Source organism: Talpa europaea, assembly GCF_964194135.1.
Source record: "Talpa europaea genome assembly, chromosome: 7".
In the NCBI taxonomy this organism is placed as follows: Eukaryota; Metazoa; Chordata; class Mammalia; order Eulipotyphla; family Talpidae; genus Talpa; species Talpa europaea.
In genome coordinates, this window is record NC_140074.1 from 128,664,604 (window position 1) to 128,684,802 (window position 20,199).

Here is a 20,199-nt window from a genome sequence, read left to right on the forward strand (position 1 = left end):
CATTTTAAAATGAATTTCACATAAAAGGCAATAGACATGCAGTGATTCCTGTGGGTTCCTGTGGGACTTGTATTCCGATTTTAAAGTTGCCTTGCTTGTCACTATTTTCAGAGAAATGTAGAATATTTTTCCATTTCAAGTGTCCTCCTCTCAGAGATTTCACTAGAACACACTTGATTAAAAATGCTGAGTCCTAAATTAACATACACTGGCAGTTAATGTTCCTACCTGCCCAATATAGTCTGACGCTGTGCTCTGCTAAGACTTGTGTATTATTGTGTTAAGATTGCGTGGGTCTCCTGACCTCCCCTTTTCTTTTTATGGCATTAGTCTTTGTGGTCCTGGAAATGGATGTGCCTTTTAAGGCTCTAACTGCTCCCTGCTTTCCTGTGGAATTGAGGTTTTTAAATGGAAAATCTGAGTCCAAACTCTTTGATTTGAGCATTGAGAAAACAGGCTGAGAGGCTATTGTTTAGGTTGTAGGAGTTGGTGAAGAGGTACAGGGGGGAAAAAATCCTTTTTCCAGGTGAAGGACAGTATAATTAAGGCCCTTACCCAGACATGTACCTGTTACAGAAATGGTTTTCTCCCTAACTTGGATTGAGGGGTGTGCATGCTTTAAGATTTCCTCATTTGCTTCTTCTCTCAAACTGCCCTGGAGGACATGGGTTTGTTCTTGTACACACAGTGTGGACCAGCTAACTCTTTTTGGGGAAAGGGTTAGATACTAAGTCAGTATCATCAGCTGTCACGATGGCACGACCCTTGTTCTAGCACAAAGCAACCACATTTAGTATGTAAACACATAGGTGTGGCTTATTTCCAAAGCAGGCAGTGGACTAGATGTGACCTGTGACCTTCCTTTATTGACCCCTGTCTTAGATGATAGCCACCAAAACGGGTAGCCAGGTGAGATTGTTTTTGACAAAGAGCTCCAGAAGTTCTAGATTGAATGGCAATGTTAAGCAAGGATGACTGAACCCACTTAATGTAGGATGAGGTATGGGCTGTGGATACTATTGGTGGTTGAGCTTGCTCGGGTGCCCCTGGCTGTTAGTCTGTGCACCTCCACCACCCAACAGCGAACTTAGACGTGGGTATGACCTCCCTCCCTGTACCTGGCTTTTTTTTTTTTGAGAAACCCAATCTAGACCAGAGTTGGGGATGATTCCGTGGTCCTTCGTCTGCTGAACTCCTGGTCTCTGTCTTTGCTATTCTTAGACTGTTGCTTATGGAAGAGACTGGGTTTCCTCCCAGTCTTTGACAATCTCAAACCCACACAAGAAGGCGGGTTACACTTTCCATTTTGACAGGCCTGCTTGCTTCCCCCTCCCCCTGTCTTCTGCTTCTCACAGCATTTTTCCAGCCTGAGAATAAACTGAAAGCTGTCCAAGCATTTTCTGTCAAGACTTCAGGTCAGGTTATTGAATTCATTCACAGACTCAGACACTGAACTAATAACCCCAACCAGAACCAGAGGCAAAATGGGGCTGGCGGGCGTTGGAAGCAGTTTCTGAGACAATCTGAGGTTTGACGTGTCCTGTTTTGATAGTAAAAGGCTTTTAAGTACATGAAAAGATCTTCAAATGTCAAGAGGATGTGGGAGAGCTAATAAGCATGATGGTAAAGCACTTGGTAAGTGTGCTGTGTAAGTGGTTAGTAATCAAAAGTAATGCTGCTATTTATTTGTCCAGGGAGCTCAGGATGAGGACCCAGCAGCGCGAGCTCCAGTGAATTAGTGGGTGTGAGTCTCTGAGCCTTCGCCCAACCTGCCCGTCCAGCTGGACAAAGGCAGAAATTCTCCTTTTCCTCTTTCTGAGTCATGATCCTTAACAGTGACCACCTACCTTCTTTGGGGGTTTTTTTTGTTCCTTTTCCATTCGCATTGTTTCCTAAAACTTCCCCGGGTGGGCACTGAGTTCCCCACAGAGCTGACTCATCCAGCCCTCTGTTGTCAGGTTTAAAACAAATATAATTAGCAAAACTTACAGCTAGGCAACATGAAGGTTGTAAACTACAATCCCCTAAGTCAGGGGAAACAGAGTGAGTCATCGACATGTCTGCATGTGAAAATGCTCATATTTAGCTGCTCAGCTCGTCTCTGAAAATAATACCAGCAGACAATCAGGGAGGTAACTGAGCATGGGGCAGGCATGGGGTGCTGGGCTTTCCCTAAAGGAAATGTCCTTTTTGGTTGGGCTGGTTGGTTCTGATTCCACCGTGAGAACATGGATCATGAACGGCTGTGTCTCATTCTAATTAGAGGTGGAAGGTTCCATGGTGACAGCCGGTACTTACTGTAACAAATCAATTGGTTTCGGGGAGGACTTTTCTGCTGCAGAGGAAAAGACTATATATATATATATATATATATATATATATATATATATATATACAGTCTACATGTATAGTTTTAAAAGGTTTATTTTACTTATTTATCCATGCAAGAGCTGGGGTGCAGGCCAGAGGTGCAGGGGTTGAGAGGATTCACCAGAGACAGAGTGGGGAGCAGAACAGGGGGATCTACTGAAAACTGCTGAAGGGAGCAGCAAGAATGTGGGTCAGCTCCCTGGCCGGGGATCAAACCCGTGCAGCAGTGGCTGTCGATAGTTTTGTGGTGCTGAGTCTTAACCCCTTGAGCTGCCAGGGAGGCCCAAAGGCTATATTTCTTCAAAATCGCGACGTGAGTGACCTGTCCTGTTGTACCATACAGCTGCCTCAGCCCACATGCTAGGCTTGATGTTTTTGGAAAGTTGAATTTATCTGATTTGTGTGAACACAGACCATTTTTTTCATTTTTTTGCCTTTTGGATCTTTAGTTTCTGAGTTGAATTTTATCCTCACGTCCCTAGAGTTCATACTCTATATTATTAGCCAAATGGAGATGGAAGCTTGGCAACTTGTGGTCATACAGGTGGCTTAGGAAATGACTTGCTGACTGTCTCTGTTCAAACCAGCTCCTCAGTCCAGGGGCAGCAAGGCCCAGCCCCATCACTGTTCTACAGAATTGGTTTCTCATGCTACCACCCGTTTCCTGAGACCGATGTGCTTGCCTCTGTGAAATTTGTAATTATTTTTCTACAGAATCATTCTAGAAGTTACTTTTCAGATGATGGGGTTATTTGCAAATCAAAGGTTTAGACTGTCTTGGTTAATCCTTGTAGTTTGCCATAGATGGGATTATAATAGCCTAATTATTTTTGTCCTTCTTTAAAGCAGTAGATACTCTGTAATTGAAACAGATACCAAATTGGAGGAGAGGCAACTAAAAAAACGATCTTGAAATTGTTTCAGCCTGAGATGTGTGCTCGGTGTGGGAAGGGGTGAAAACGGTCTGGATTAGCTCCAAGAGCAGTATTTAATCTATTTACCAAACAGATTAATTTGCTAATCCCATCTATTGTCAATGATAAATATTAACACCGCGTCTTTTTCTTTTTCTTTTTCTTTCTCAGCAACATCCATTTTTCACCCTACACGAATCCAAAGCAACAGATGTGGCATCTTTTGTAAAACTGATTCTTGGAGACTAAAATCAAAGGACTCAATCGGTTGACCCTCCTGTGGATTGGTGGGTTTACAGGGTGAAGCAAGTTCACTAAAGCGCCAATAGAAACTCATCTTAGAGATAATTTAACCCTGCCTCTCAGAAGGTTTTTTTTCTGCCCATTTTCCTTTTCACCCCTCCAAAGGGGCCCTTGGAATCTATAGTATAGAATGAACTGTCTAGATGGATGAAATATGATAAAGGCTTAGGACTTGAAAAGGTGATTAAATATTTAATGATGTGTCATACAAGTCCTTAAGCTTCTCAGACTCCTCTTGTTCTTTACACAATGAATGCATTGGCCCTAGTAAAAAGGTGCTACAGTAGTGATGACATTGTAAGTAGATTTGTACTTTGTCCCATTGATTCTTTTACTATTTATGTTTAAGTGCTTGGTGGAAAAGATTCCATTTTATGCAAAGAGGGAGCTACAGAAGACTAGGTTGGGTCGGCAATATTTATAGGGCTTTTATTTTTAAAGTTCAATGGTGTCTGTGGTCCAGAGAAATTATTTAATATGCATCTTTAAGAGTATTATAAAATATAAACAAGAAGCTCTTCTTGTGAAATATCTCTTCCAGCTGCTCTGTGCTGCCATGTCCCCAAATTTCTGCTCAGTCCTGGGTAATAACCCCATGTTTTAGGTGAAGTGGCAACATATCCTGGTCATAGCCTTTACCCAACTTTGGAAAACATGAAGTCACTTTCATCAAAGTTCTCAGTATCACACATTTGATTCTCTTGACATTTGTGGTATAGTCATGGAATGTGATTCCTGACGTGATCTTATATTGCCTGTGTGTGTGTGTGTGTGTGTGTGTGTGTGGTATGTCAAAGGTTCTGCCAAGTGGCTTTTGTGAACATCTGTATTTATTTAGTAAGAAGGACATTTGTCAGTCCTGAGGGGAACTATCATGTCAAACCACACAGAATTGGTGCCTTCTTCTGCTTTCGCCCTTCCTATACTGTATAGCCCCAAGGATTGCCTTTGTAGTTAACTTATTCTTTTGCTTTGTTGTTGTTGTTGCTGTTTAATCAAGAAGCCTTACGATTAACAGAAGGTCTGCAAATAGCAGAAAATTTAAAGCAGTTCCTTGACAAGATGAGAGGAAAATTGGGAGGGTTGAGTTTATTCCGCGTGATGGGCTGCTGGGTTCCCAGTGCTTGTGTAGTGACGTCCTCTGTCTTCACAGCTTGCAGGAGCTGAATCCGCTCTAAGTGGTTAAATCTCCTGTGAATTCCTAGAGTGTAACTAAGCAACTAGTGTTCTTTCTGGTGGCCAAATACACTCATGGGTCTAAGATTTGGGGTTCTAGTTCAAGCTAATAACCGGGAAACATTGCTTTGGGACATTGTGTTCATACGAGGCTACTCATGCAGTAAGGACAAAGGATTTTGCTTAAAAAAGAACATTGTTTCTTCCCAGTCTCAAGTTCACAGAAAAGGAGAGAGGGTTGCCCCTCTTAATCATCTCCAACCCTTCCTTTTAGAATTTGAAGTGCAGTCATAGTTTTCTCTGTTGCATTTTCTCCTTGTGTTTATCTCTAGCTGGTAACGGTTGGTGAGTAGGATACTTCCATGCCCTTCTCTGTATTCAGCTCTAGGACATACCTGTTTGATTAAACATCCTTTTCATTTGTTTTAAAGCTACCTCTGTTCTCCCTCTTTTTCCAGCCAGAAAAAGGGTATTAGCCTAGTGATCATGGCCAGCCAATTTCCCACCCACCTTCTTCAGTCTGGAAGTTTCTCTTTTTGAGACTGAGAGAAAACAGTCACAACTACATTCTCCACTCTCTTCATCCATTTTATGAAAAAAGAATAGGAAGAAATCAGGGGCTGATGCATTACACGCAGCTTTTGGTGAAACATGTAAAGCAAAACATCTTCCTAGTCTGGCGCTATGCTCACTGTGGTTTCTATTTGGAAATAGTCTTAACAAAGCCTGTGTTGTCCGTGTGCACCTGTCCATTCTGTGAGCTGAGGGCTGAACTAGCAGAAACAATCATGAAGCATGGAAAAGGAGTGAGTCTGTGGTTCTCAACCTGGGCGCACCCAGGAATCTGTGGGAGGCTGTGCATAATCTCAGTGCCAAGGTCCCAGGGGCATCTCACTGGTCTAGGATGTGGCCTGGGTGTTGGTATTTGCACAAGTTGGTCACGTGATTCTGATGCACAGCAGGGTTGAGAGTGCAGGTTCCAAGTGCCTCAGAAGAACAGGGTTGATTTAAACTGACTTTCTCATGAACATTTGCAGAAAGGAGCAAGAGGTCCCTCTCCTGTCTTGGTCCTCATCAGTAGGACCATCTCTGCCTCTGTCTGAGAAGGCATGTTCCTGGAATGTCGACTTGAAATCCAGGATATCCTTTCCCCAAAATAATATAATCCATGAAAATTAGCTGTCAGATACTAAAGTAAAATGGTTTGACAACCTTATGGGTCTAAATTTTTTTAAAAGATTTATTTATTTATGCATACAAGAGCTGGGATGTAGGCCAGAGGTGTAGGGGAGTGAGAGGATTCACCAGAGACAGAGTGGGGAGCAGAACAGGCAGATCTACTGAAATACACTGCTGAGGGGAGCAGTGGGCGAGATAGGAGAGGTCTGCTGCGCCATGTGGGTAGCTCCCTGGATGGAACTTGTGCTGCAGTGGTTGCTGATAGTGTCATAGTGCTGAGACTTATCCCTTTGGAACCAGAGAGGCCCCTGGATCTAAATTTTAGAATGTGAGAATTTGCTTTTGGAGAACTGTGCTGTACTTTCTGAACAACTAATTTTAAAATAAATGTTGGGGTGCATAAACTGTTACAGGTTGATATAAGTTGAAGAGAGAGAGGGAGGAGAAAAATAGTATTATTGGCATGTGCTGTCTGAATAGCAGCCCTATGTGTATCTATGCAATAGAAATAAATACATGATGTATTACAAAGCCAACATTTCTTTACAAATGTTGCTCAGGCTGTTTTTTCCAAGTGTGTTTGATTTGGTGTCATATAATTATCCACAATATAAATTGTCTTCATGTTTATAAAAATATCTATGTCTCTAACTATACTGATTTCAAATGTGTGTCCAAAAAGTAATGTGAATGATTTTTTAAGACAGTTGCCACATATGTTTGATGACTGCATTGAATGCATTCCCCTGCAGAGGAGCCACCTGGAAAGATGATATATTTATCTGCTAAAATCATTGTCACTTGTCTTTCAAAAAAGTCTGCAAACTCCAATCCTTCTTCTTCGTGTGTAACTTGCAGAATCATCATTTTATAATTACTCCTTAGTGGTTTGTTTTTCCACAAAAATCCTTACCAGGTATTTTCCTCTTTAGTTCACCACCTGTTGATCAAACTTAGCACCAAATAGTGTTTGGCAATTTCTGGATGTCAAGTGAGCCCTCTGTGATGAAGTTTTCCCATCACTGAGACTTTTTGAAGGACTATGACAGGGGCCCTAAACATAATTTTATGTGTGGATTTCCCAAAAAGTATGTGTGGGTTTTTAAGCAAAATCAACCTTTCTAGAATAAATGCAGAGTTTCCCCAAATGGCAGCTTTAAAAGAGAGAAAATTCACGCAAGCACACACACACACACACAAATACATACATACACACACACATATATATATATATATATATATATATTGATGATAAATTATCAGCCAGATGATCTCTGATTTTACAAGTGGTGCTTCTGTATTGACCTGATGTGGAAGAACAGATATAGTCAGGAATAAGCAGCTTCTGCCTTGGCTAAGTGATATGAAATGGGAAATGAGTATGTGTGGCAATAGTTCAAAATTGTTTGATTTTGCAGTTCTTATATATCCTCTAAGCCTAAAAAAAAAAAAAAATGCCTATGCCAGAGACTCCCAAACTTTCTCTGTTTACAGTGACATTGTTTTCTTAGAATTTTTTTCTTATAGTGCCCTAGGCCAACATTAATATGTCATAGTTTCGTTGATGAAGTAGTTAGGTCCAGGAGATTTAATAATGGCAGTTTGCACAGTGTCCTGCAGATGTTGCTGTGTCTCCCTCCAAAGTTTGTGGTCTCATGGTGCCCCTAGGAGTTTGCTAGGCACACGGGATGTCTCAGCACACAGCGTGGGCACCATAGATACATGTTCCACTGACGTTTGTGCTATCTGTAGTTGATGATGCTTAAAATGGAATTTGTGGTCTCTCAATTATCTAGATTACTTCACTCCTTGTGTTCCATCATTATTATGAGTGTTTTTGCTTGCCTCTGCTGGTTTAGTCTAATCTTTGCCATTCACCAGTCCTACAATGTCATAATCTAGAAAATGAAATACTTATTACACCGAGCATGAAGGAGGCCAGCACTGAGATTATCAAGGCCCCTATTTTCTCCAAATGTAATTGATTTAGTATTCTGGGAATAGGATCAGGAAAAGAGAGGGACTAATGTTTTCTTTGTTTAATAGCAAGTGCTTTTTAATAACAAGGAACTTCATTAGCTCTACTCAGGGAATGATCCTGTTTTTTTCCAGTATCGTCTAACAAAATGCATTATATTTGGCATGAAAATGAAATGGATGCCTAGCTTCTAATTTCTGACCACAGAGCCTCTTTAGCTCTCTAACTCCTTCTGGCTTTGAAGGTAGGATTTGTATATTCATAAAATTCACTGGAGCTGATGAGCTGATCTAGTAAAATGAATTAAATCTTTATCATGCTGGGGACTTCTTAGTGTTTGTCTTCTTGTGTCTGTGTATGACTTCAGGGAGATTGGCTGGCTTAAAAAACCTTCATTTTTTTTTTTAATCAAGTTAGCAAGTAGAAGGTATAGTTTTTAATTGGACCCTGAAATTTTATATATTCACATGGGAAAATGCTGGAGTATATTCTTGCTACAAGTCTGATAGAATAGGAATGAAAGATATTTAAAGATATTCTATTCTAGAAGGCTCACATTCCTCTTATCTAGGGGCATGAGTGTGTTTGTGTGTGTGTGTATGTGCGTGTGCATGCATGCTTTTAAATATACTGTCATCTGAAGATGGTTTTTGTTGGTTGTAACTGGGGTACCCTGGATTCCTGTGGGAATCAGTTGAAGCTAGGAGATCTTTTCCTTAGGAAAAGGCACACAGTCCATGGAACACAGAGCTTACAAACATTTTTGTTGTTGTTGTTGTGGGGGAGGAGAGTGGAGTGCAGTTTATAGACCCCATAGAATCAGTAATCTTTGCTCTGTAGAATGCATACTGTGACATCCTAGACCAGGGGTTATCTTTATCTGTAAAGGACCAGATAGTAAATGTTTTTGAATTTGTGTTCCATACTCTATCTGTTGGCAACTACTCAAGTTTGGTCACAGCAGGAAAACATCCATAAGTAACATGTAAATGAATGGGCATTGTGGTGTGTTCCAATAAAACTTTATTTACAAAATCAGGAAATGAACTGGATTTGGCCCCTAGGCCATGATCTGCAAGCACCTGTCTTAGACCATCAAATATAAAGCACCAATTGATGAGTTATGTGTACTGAGTTCTTCCATTTAGTGAGTATTAATTTAGCCTAGCTACTATTCAGGCGGATTAGGAAGAAGGACATAGGAAAATGAAATTGGAAAGGTGGGGGGGGGGGAACTCTCTAGTCCCATTGCATATTGCCTTTTAATTTCCTCAGGTAAGTATTCCTTGCTCTGGAAGCCAATGGCACAATATTCTTCAGATTAAATTGAGTGCCTACTTTTAACTTTTCTATGCAGAAGCTAACATAACTTACTTCAACTTGGAGATAAAAGGCACAGTTCCCTTTAGACTTCACCTTCATCCTTGTCTCTTAGCTTCACATATTATTTCTCTCTATGGTATGATTTGCATGCTTTGAGAATCGTGAGCCCAGACATTAATCATCTGGATTTCCGTTTTCCTGAACTGTGTTCAGATCTGAGAATTTGGGAGGCCATCCTTGCCTCCTAACTTGAAGGTAGATGCAATTCTTTAAAATCTTCCAATCCATCCAGCTCATTTCTTTGACCATCTTTTTTACAAAGTAAGAAGTGATGAAAGACTTGTTTTTAGGTCAGGTTAGAGTGACAAGAGACAGTTCTTGCCATGGAGGGTTATCTCTGGACTTGAAGAGAGAGAAGGCTGCTTTACCTTCATCTTTTCTGAAATCATCAACACATTTCTGTTGCAAAGGGGCTGTGCCAAATGCCCCCTTTCTGATGTGATTTTCTTGTGTTGTCACCCTCCTTGAATTTCCAGCTTTCATAAGTTCTAGTGAAAGCTCCTCTTTCTGGAAGCTTCCAGAACGATGACTTACTATGCTTTGTTTTCTGTTAGTACTTGAAGCCTCTGTGCTGTAGAACACGATGCACATGCTCGCTGCCAGTTAACTCAGCTATTCACATCATCTCTTTTCAATCCAGGACAACACATCATCCTCAAAACTATAGTCTCTTCATTATCAGAGACATTTCACTTCCTGCAGCATCACCAGGGAAACATCAATTATGCTTAGAATGACACTCAGAAACTCCTTAAGAGAGCACAGTGAAGGTATTTGCTCTGACAATTTACCTAAAAGAATGTTTTCTCTTCACCTAGGGACACAAAACCTGAATTCCAGAGCCTTCAAAATGAAATTATCCTTCTGGGGGAAGCACATTGCCACCAGATACATCATTCACCACCTGTTCCTGGTGTCTACAAAGAAGATGTGTCATTTTTCTGAGGTTTAGAGAGTCATTGTTTACAGCTGTGCAAGTGCCATTCTACCAGAGCAGGAGTATTTGGAACCAAGACTCAAGTTGAGGTTTATCTTTTTAATTCCTGATCCTGATCCTCCTTTTTTCAAGCAAAATTTCTCTCAGAGTCTCTCCTATCTGAGGTGAAGAGGACTTGGGCCAAAGTGGAAACATAAAGCAAGATCAAAGAATTTGTGGGTGGGATATATTTTTTAAGAAGCCAATTATCACCTTGTCACACAAATGTGTTAATAGAATTTAAAAATATCCAACTTGGTTGCCTGGGACTTTCCATATCTTGACGTTCACTTGTATTGTCATCTGACCTAAGTAAGGCATTGAGTTCTTCATTCTTGGGGATTTACCATTTGATTTTTGGGAGATTTGCATTGTTTTTCTTTCTTAGAGTTGTCAGTTTCAACAGATTTCTTTGTGGGCAGTTAATCTTGACATGCATGGGTTTCCCCCAGGTGATACTTTTGCATTTGCAAGATTCTGGGTCTTTCTTAAGAGTAAGGCTAGGGGTAGTAGGTCTTGGAGATTGAGCTCGAGTAAAGCAGGAGTAAGTCATGGCACTTCATGGAACCTTAATGTGGGAATCAGGACAACCTAAATAATCCCTCAAGTTTGTGACTTTGACCCAGCCTTCCTTGATTGCATCTGCTTGTTTTTATTCCTCTGCCCATCAGAGATGAACTGGGCTGACTTAACACTCTTGTTTAAGTGGAAAGGAACTGATCCAGCCATTTTCAAGAACAAAGGATCTAGGCCAACAATTCTGCATTAGTTTGCCTCAATGGACTCTATTGTTCTCAAATCTCAAAGATGTAAGGGATATCTAAGAGAACTTTTACCAAACCTGATTCTAAAATATAGGACCTTATAATAAGAACTTTCATTTGGTCTTTTTAGAAAGAGCAGCTGTGTTGAGTATCTGTTCCCCTAAGTCTTTCTGTGGTAGAGCAAGTTTGCATCCTTTGGTGCCTATTAACATTTGTATTGAAGGCATCAGGCTATTTCAGCATAGCAAGTCAGGCCACTGGCTTTGGGGAATGTCATTGGACTTTGGAGTTTAAGGCTAAACAGTGGTGCAAAGTCATGTTTGGGAGCTGGGAGAAAGGATGAATGCAACAAACAGTATTAAACCAGGAACCCCACAGAAGAGCGAGCTGATAAAAGGAGGTGGCAGACAGATATATCCCTCAACTTACTTTCAGTGTTACTATAGAGATGATCTCCTGGAGAAAACCCATCCAAAAGCCTTTATAGTTTTTGTCCCTTAAAAATATTGAACGTAAGATTCAGCAGATGGCACTGATTGATTTCTGAAAATTTTCTCTAGTTTCCCTTGTGCTATTGATTTTATATCATTTTACAATAATGTAACCCAGGAAAAAAGGCAGATTATTAGAGGGGTGTTCAAGCACTTTGAGAGTATGCACCCCATCCATCAGCTACCTTCTGGGTAAAGAAAAATGAAGCCTTTAAACAAATTCAAGCTTTAATCATTAGTCCTGGAGGCAGACATTATTAAGAAAGATGGACACCAAAAGTTATCTGATGAGAATTCTTTTTCCATGATGCAGAGAACTGTGAATCTTCTTAGGAATACACTACAGGTCTTCAGCTAAAGAGCTAGAACTTATAATTTAAAATCATGACACTCAAGGTTAGTTTGAATTTTCAGAAGTAGTGAATTGTGTGGAAGACATAGTTGTTTTCTTCTGATTTCAAGCTGTGTGTCTTGGTGTGTTCAGTACTTGGGAAGCTAAGAGTCAGATGCACCGAGTGGATTTCACACTATGTTTAGTGATACTCCTGGGAGTTCCCTTGTCAATAAGGGAAGGGTATCTTGTCAATTAGAGTGTGATGAAGGGTAGATAAACTTGCCCATCTGAAACCCCCATCAACCTCCAGTCAGAATATTTGGCTACCAGTGAATCTGCAGCTTTAATTAAAGCCTTGGGAATTTGAACAAGATGACAACTGAAGGACTCCTAAATAGCCCAAGAACCTGGCAAATTTTGTAGCCAACGTTGTCTGTGAGTCCCTGACTTTTGCTATGATGAACATACTCACTGGGCTTGGGGGTTGAAGAGCAAGAAGAGAGGACCATTTATTTCTACTTTTATGCATGAATCATTTGGAAAAAAATGAAGAAGTCAATATAAGAGGGCTATGTCTCTTGATATTTAAATTGGTTATTTTTCTAACTTGGCTGACAAAGAGGACTGAGGAGTGAGGAGGAGTAGTGTGATTGGGCTCTTGGTAGACAGTGGAATTACTAAATTTCTGCATTTGCAGAAGCAAAATTGACTGCAAGGAAAAAGTAAAACTCTGCATGCATACCTTTGGCACAGAGAAGGCTACCATATGAGACCCAAGCTAACTGAGTTACCTTTGCTGAGTTTTGCAAGTTATAGGTGGAGTACAGTAATGGGAACTTGGTGTAGCCTTTAGAAACCATGGACTACGATGGTGTATCTGTGATGAACTGAAGACAAGGGGCTGCTTGGACATCAATGGAATCGTATCAGGTGCCTTGTACACACACATCTCTGGGGTGTGTGGTGAATTCTGAGAATTTAATGGGGTGGAGGAAGCAGTCAGAGCAGCCATTTTAGAACATTCTATGTGTCAAAAAGTTGTAACTGGAAACAGTTTGTAGAGTTCTTGGCCAATCTCTGTGTATAAGCTACTGAGCATGTTCAATTAAGGAAATCCAGGCAATTTCTCTCGCATACTATCCCTGTTTTATTCTTTTGTCTCAAATTTATTTGCCAAGTGGAGTGATTTTCTCCATGAACTGAAATGATGAACTGATGTTTTAATAAAACCACAGCCATTTTTAGAGGAAAAATGCTTTCTTTATGTAATTAACTTACCCAATTGGAGCACATTTCTAATATCCCTCCCATTTAGTCATTTAAAGCAGAAAGAGACATTTGATGTGTCACTCAAGTTTCTTATTTAAATACACGGACAGTTTTCTATATAATGTGTGAAAATCTCCACGAGACGCTAGATGTAACTTCTATATGGAACTGAACTTTACAAACTTTTTAGTAAAATCGGTGGTTTTGCCAGCTCCCTTTGTGCTTCAATCTCACTGCTGAAAATGCTGCTCCTTAGTTAATCTGACCTTTGTGAGGAAGAAAAACACTTTTCTTACATTGTGTGAATTTTATGATAGACCTTTTTTATTTGTATATACGATTGCTATTTTCCTATGTTGCACCCCAAAATCTGCTTTTAAGCCATGTTTATTGTTAAGTGAGCTGTTGGGCAAGTGAAACATGACTGGTCTTTGCAATCCCTTGATGTTAGAATCAAGTCATTCCATGTGCTACTTAGGAGGTCCTACATCTATCTCTTCCTGGTAACTGAAACAAACATTCTTAAAGGAGATCGGAGAGGTGGTGCACCCCTACTCTTTGAAGCCCATTGCCAACACTGCATTTCCGGAGAATTTGAAATAGAAGAATGAATGCTATTTTATGAATTTTCTCATCGCCTGATTCTTTCATCTGCCCTGTATGGCATGCTGCTAACTTTCCCTGGTGGAAATCATCTCTTCTTCATGGACTGCGATTTTTTTTTTTTTTAAAGAATGAGGCAGGCTGACCTGTAGAGTATGGAATTCATTAGAAGTTCATAAAATAAAGACCTCTAAAGCATATGGGTGGAATGTTTCCATGCCTTTGAGGTGAATGTTAAATTCAAGCTCAGGGTTTGGGAACTTTTTGTTTGTAGCTGCAGAAGGAAAGAAGTAGTTGGGGATATGTGCTTCGCTCTGTGTTTTCTTGTGTGGAAATGTGTGGGCCACCTCGTTTTCATAAGGGAAAAACATTTCTCATCATTGTATGGGGGATGGGAATTAGAATATAGAGTGATAACATCAGTCAGACTCTAGAATCAGATTTAAAGTGACCTGCTTTGTAGGAAGGCAGCCTCTGGTTGGCTTTGGGGACCCACGTACATTTTGGTTTTGGCCTAGCTTTCTTGCTATCCAGGTTGTGTGCTTTTTTTTTTTTTTTTTGAACTACTGCTTATAATTGGTGATATTATCTCAAAATCCTGAATCCAAGGAAGTAGCTAATGAGCAAGACTTGGAATAGGTGCAAGTATTGGTTGACATAGGTGAGTTTGACAGCATTCTCAGATATAGACTCAATTGAGGGGTGATATGAATTTGCTGTTAACATTTGGAGGACCCACCTCTCCTAGGTCCTTATTTTTAAGATATTTATCTTTTCATGCAAATACCATTGGTGGGTCATAGTTAATAGCCTGGAGGGTTGGTCTCTCTCAGTCAATAAACAAGGAATTATAATAATTGCCAAAGGTGGAGATAATTTTGCATTATAGGTCATTCTATGATGAAATTTTCAATCACAGTATCTTGTTAAAAGCCTAACCTTACAATCTCCCTCTTCTTTTCTGATGTAAGAGCACAGTGTTTTTGACCCAGGAAATGGCTGAGATGTGTTGAACCAGGTGGTTGTGACACAATCCCCAGGGTGACCGCTCATGTCCCCTTTTGCCACCGTAAAAGGAAAATGATATTGGGAGATTTAGTCACACTTGGACTCCTCTGCTGATGAGGAGCTGACACTTTGATTTCCTATCTCAGGATATTCTTCAGTTTCATACTGCTGCTGAGGAGGAGGTGCAAGCTACAGACACTGTAACTGACTGGTCTCTGAATATTTGTGCGTGTGTATGTAAAACTCCACCGCGTGTGTGTTGTGTTCAATGTTGTGTCAATCTATGAACTGACTCAAACAACAATTTGAAGGTAGAGAAGACAGTGATCATGGCAAATGACACCCAACCACCTCTTTCTGTCAACGTGCTAGCTATGATCTTCACAGCCAGGACAAATAACTTAAGTATTCAGGAGTTACGTGTCTTTGAGAGAAATGGTGTGTTGATCTCATAAGAAAATGTACAACCAATAAAAGACATTTGAAAAACTGCCATGAGTCTGTTTATTCATTGAGTTCTTTGTGGCAACTCCTCGTGCCAGAGAGGCTTCTTTATGTATAAAAGGCTTGAAGTTTTGCTTGAACTATTTCATCTCTTTTCTCCCCATCTCTCCTCTCCCATTCCAAAACAGAATAGAACAAAACAACATAATTGCAATCTCAAAGACTCGTTAAAAAGTCATTTCATCTATGGTGAACTTCAGACTCAATATTCTTATAGGTAATAATTTTAGTTTGTATGAAAGCCAGTATTTCAAGATTAAAATCAGATGGCTTGTGGTGGGGACAAGACCAGATGGCTTAAATGAAAAGATTAAGATCAAGACATTTGGGGTTGCATGTGTTCCTAATGCTAAACTGTTAGGCTAACTAGTCATTTGAATTTTTCTTGATTCTATGTGTAATATTAGTAATAGTAGGAATTTGTTCTAAATCCATCAGGCAGTGTTGCAATGTAGATGTTCTGGGCAAGAGAAAATGTTGGTACAAGTCAGCATGGTTGGGTATGAGGAATTCCTTGATTTTTCCCATAAACTGGGTGACTAGGTTTGACTTGTATCCATATTAGAGAATAATTGCTAGAATTTAACGTTAACCTTTTGAGTGGATTGCCGATGATACCTGGAGGTACACATTCACTTTGATCTTGCTTATTGCTGAAACCAGTTGATGGTGCTTAATCAGTAGATGACTCCTTTAAGAACCACTAGTATTTCACCTCAGATTTACATCATGTCAGCCAGCAGAATCCAAAGTAGAGGGCTCCCCACTTCCACACACATCACTCAAATGACTTTCCAATGTACATAGTCTATGAGACAGTGCTGCACCATACAATGATGTTTTGGTCCACCCAGACTACATATATAAGGATGGTCCCTGTGATAGCCTCGGTGTAAAGTGTAGACCATCTAGATTTGTATAATGACACTATGATATGCACAAGGATAAAGTCACCTAAGAACACATTTCTCAGATTGTATCCTGTCATTAAGTGGTGCATAACCATGCTCATATTGAAGTCCTCTCCTGACACAATGTTAAGATGGCTGCAATCTTTAATCTATCTTAAGTGAGAATTTTGTTGGCATTAAGCATTTTGTTTTAAGTTTCTATGAGGGCTGGCAGCAAGTGATATAGAGAAGGCATAAACAAACACAAGATTTTATGTCCTGGTTATTTCCTCCATTCTCCACAGCTATTTTTAATTTCCACAGGAAGAGAATCCACAGCCATTCCTCATTTTCATACTTTAAAATACCATCGTGGCTTAAAAGGATTTTTCTTTTCATGGGTGGAATGGCTTCTTTCTTCCACTACTCATGTTGGCCAATACTGATTCGCCCATCTAAACATCTCCCAAAATGACTCAAAACTGTGTAAGAAAATGTGAATTAAAGTGGGAATGGGGCGAGACTTCTGGATTAATAACAAAAGCTTTTCGTGGTTGTTTCTTGGTGCCTTGGTTCTCTACTGTAACATGAAAGTCCAAAGCTTTGTAGCTACAAACAACAGTTATGGTTACTATTCTGTTATGTCAATAGACAAACTATATCAAAATTAGTATGAAATAACTTTCCATTCATCTATCCAAGGAGAGCATTTTGGTCAAAATGTTATTCTATGGAAGGGGATTTAGTTATCTCTGAAAGTCTTCATCCACAGTTGGAATTAAAGTGATACAGGAGAGAATTAAACATTGACATAATGACTCACAGAACTCCTGTTAGTACTTCCTACCACTCCAGATGGTCACAGTTCATAAATAATTGCTGAGTAGGTGTTTTTCCCCTCAAATGGAAATAGCTGGTTATTCACTTTAAAAATAATACACTATGAGAAAATTTAGAGAATATATGCAGAAAAATAAACATCCACAATTTTTTGGTAATTGTTCATGTATTCTTTAAAATATTTTTTCATTTCTCTACACACACACACACACACACAGAGAGAGAGAGAGAGAATTTGATAGGATTATATATTTTGTTACCAGCCTTGCTTTCCAAATTATATAATGGATATTTTATTATGTCAATTATTGCATATAGATGGCATCATCCTTTTTAACTGGTATATAATATTCCAATACACATATCCTGTCCATTATTTCATTTTAATTGCCTCAATAAATATTCTGATATCTTTATGCATAAGGCTGGTTGTCTTGGACAAGCTTTAAAGAACTGAAGATGCTCAAACATTCCCCCTAGAGCTAAATATCAGGAGTAATATCATTTTTCCCAATACAACTCTTTCTTCTTATTTTTGTCATACCCATCCCTCCCCAGGTCCAACCTTAAACTAAGAAATCAGACTTGACTGGCAATCCCAAATTAGGAATTAATCAGTGTTGGGACCTGCCCACACATCAGTATTCTATCTATCTGATAAATTGGTGCATAAGGGAATTTCCTTCAGGAATATCCACAGAGGAAGAAATTATTGGGAAGAAGTATTTGAAGGAAAAAAGAGGACACAGAAAGAAGGGAATGGAATCTGCTTCTAAGAAGCAAATGGTTGCTTATTTTAAAAAAATAATGTACAGTTTTGGAATAATGGTTTTGCTATACCAACCACAGGCAAGATCAGAATTTCCAGTGGGTCTGGTGGATATGCTACCATTTCAGATCACATGAGAGTTAATGAAGCTAATGCTAAAACTCTGCAAACAAAACTAATCATCACTCAAGCATTTATCACCCTAGCAACCCTTAGATGTGATGTGGCTATACTAGTGGTGAGAAAATCTGCACGACTCTGGAATTTGCCTTCTGTGCCCTTGTTCTAAGCTTATAGCATCAGTGCCATCACCGACTTTTTGAAGTGTAGAGAAGAATCTAGACTTCAACTCTCTCCCCAGGTGAGTCATATTCACAAAATAGTTTGAGAAACCCTGGTCTGTCCATTTCATCCAATTTTGAAGACCTCAAATGTTGCAATTTTTTTGACATTTACCCTGCATTGCAGACAAAAGATGCCTCTAGAGGTGATAATCAGTAGATTTGTAAAGACTAATATCTATGTTAGGTGGAGGGGTAAATGTGTTAAAGTATATAAATAAGTGGCTCTTTGATGTTCAATTAAAATGCAGTTTTCTTACTCTGGTTTCTCTTCAGATCGTATAAATCTTTCACCTTTTTAAATGCAGTTTTCTCTTTTCATAGCCAGATTACATTGAAGAGAAGGAGCATGAAGGGAAATAAAAACACCCCTTATGCTTGAATGCCTTTATATTAGTTGTGGTATAAAAAATAGTTTATAGATTCCAATGCAAAGGCTGGTATTATGTAGGCGTCAGAGTGAAAGTCTAGGAGATAGTGACCTTGATACCTAGAGAATAACCTTAAAGAATGCTGTTTGCATTGCTTGTGAACTTGGTGACTGCCTGATCTATTTCTGCCAGCCCAGATTAATCCACCTCACCATGGGTTTCCTTTCCATGCCAGTCTAGTGGCAAGTAGTGGTTCTGTCCTCCAAGGAAGGACAAGAGTCACATAATAACTTAGCACTACTTGCCCAAGAAATGTGAGTTCAGCTAAAGCAGTTTCTTTATGATCTAGCATGATTCCATAGACTGGGAGGCCAAGAGTTGTTCTTAGACAAGAACTTGCTAAACCATTTGACCTTTTCAGCAGCTGCAGAACTGTTTATTGAGAGCATGCCATCTCTCTTGGCTTCCCCAGTTTGGCAGAGAGGAAAGTCAAGCCAGTGTCATTGTGCACTTCAGAAAACTTCTGAACCATCACAACTTCCACCAGAAAGTGAATAACTTGCTCTCACTGGTCAGATAGTCATCTTTCAAGGGACCCTTCTCTCCATGAGCTGGTTTAGGAACTTTAATTCCAAAACAAGAACAGATTTGGTCTGGTTCAAGCCACAAACCTAGTGGAGGTCAATGTCTATGAGCCAAGAGCAAAGACCATGAATCCAGTTCTAGTTCATTATGTAAGCTATTTTGCAAAAAAACAAAAACAAAAACAAAAAAAACTGAAATAAAACATTAAAAAGCTGGTGGGTTGTAATTTAGCTTATCTGAAAATTATGTTTATGTGCAAAAATATCCATGATTCATGACACCATTTTGCAGAGTGATGTAAGTTGAAATATGACTTGGTAATGCTCATAAAATGGGTGAAGAATGACTTTAAAACAGTGAAAGTGGTCGTAAAGTAACCAAGCAACAGATGGAGTTTGAGGGAAGCAGAGAAAAGGTCTCAGTCTGAAGCCATATAAGTTATTTGCAGTCCTGGCCACTGCTCCTAATTAGCTGTGTGACTCTCGACAAATATCTTAAGCTTTCTGTCCTTTAATTTACTCCTTCTTAAAATGGAAGTAACAACAGACTCTACTTCATTTTATTTTATTTATGATTTATTTATTTATGCATACAAGGGCTGGGGTACAGACCAGAGATGCGGGGGGATGAGAGGATTCACCAGAGACAGAGTGGGGAACAGAACAGGCAGATTGACCAAAGTACACTACTGAGGGGAGCAGCGGGTGAGTCAGGAGAGGTCTGCTGCACCATATGGGTTGCTCCCTGGCTGGCGGGGGATCGAATTCATACTGCAGAATCTGTGGACAGCTTCATAGTGCAGTGCTTAACCCCTTGTGCCACCAGGGAGGCCCCAACAAGCTCTACTTTAAAGAGTGCTTCTGAGAATTAAATAAAACATTGCCTATAAAACACCTAGCCCTGTGTTTGCCATGTTGTTAGCACCTGGTAAGTTTTTCTTGATATAGTCCTCTGAGAAAATCCATTTATCGACATATAGAATTAAACAAAAGATGTATATAAATGGAAGATAACCAAGCAATTTAAGTACTGAGGTATTATTTTTTTTTTAAGATTTTATTTAGGGCCTCCCCAGTGGCGCAGCGGTTGAGTGCTGGGTTGCGAAGCTGCCCGCAGCCTCTGCAGCACCAGTTCAATTCCCGCTGCTCCCC

General features: G+C 39.8%; 1 protein-coding gene across 1 annotated transcript in view; it reads left to right on the forward strand.

Annotated features, from left to right (window-relative positions):
• The window catches only part of MAP2K6 (mitogen-activated protein kinase kinase 6), a gene marked incomplete at its 3' end in the record, with an annotated part of 30,890 nt that extends 27,357 nt beyond the window's left edge, over positions 1-3,533 (forward strand). The window contains exon 11 of the mRNA XM_084236515.1: positions 3,456-3,533. Coding sequence (XP_084092641.1) covers positions 3,456-3,533 — 78 coding nt within the window. The remainder of the gene's footprint in view (positions 1-3,455) is intronic.
• Between the last annotated feature and the right edge of the window lie 16,666 nt (positions 3,534-20,199).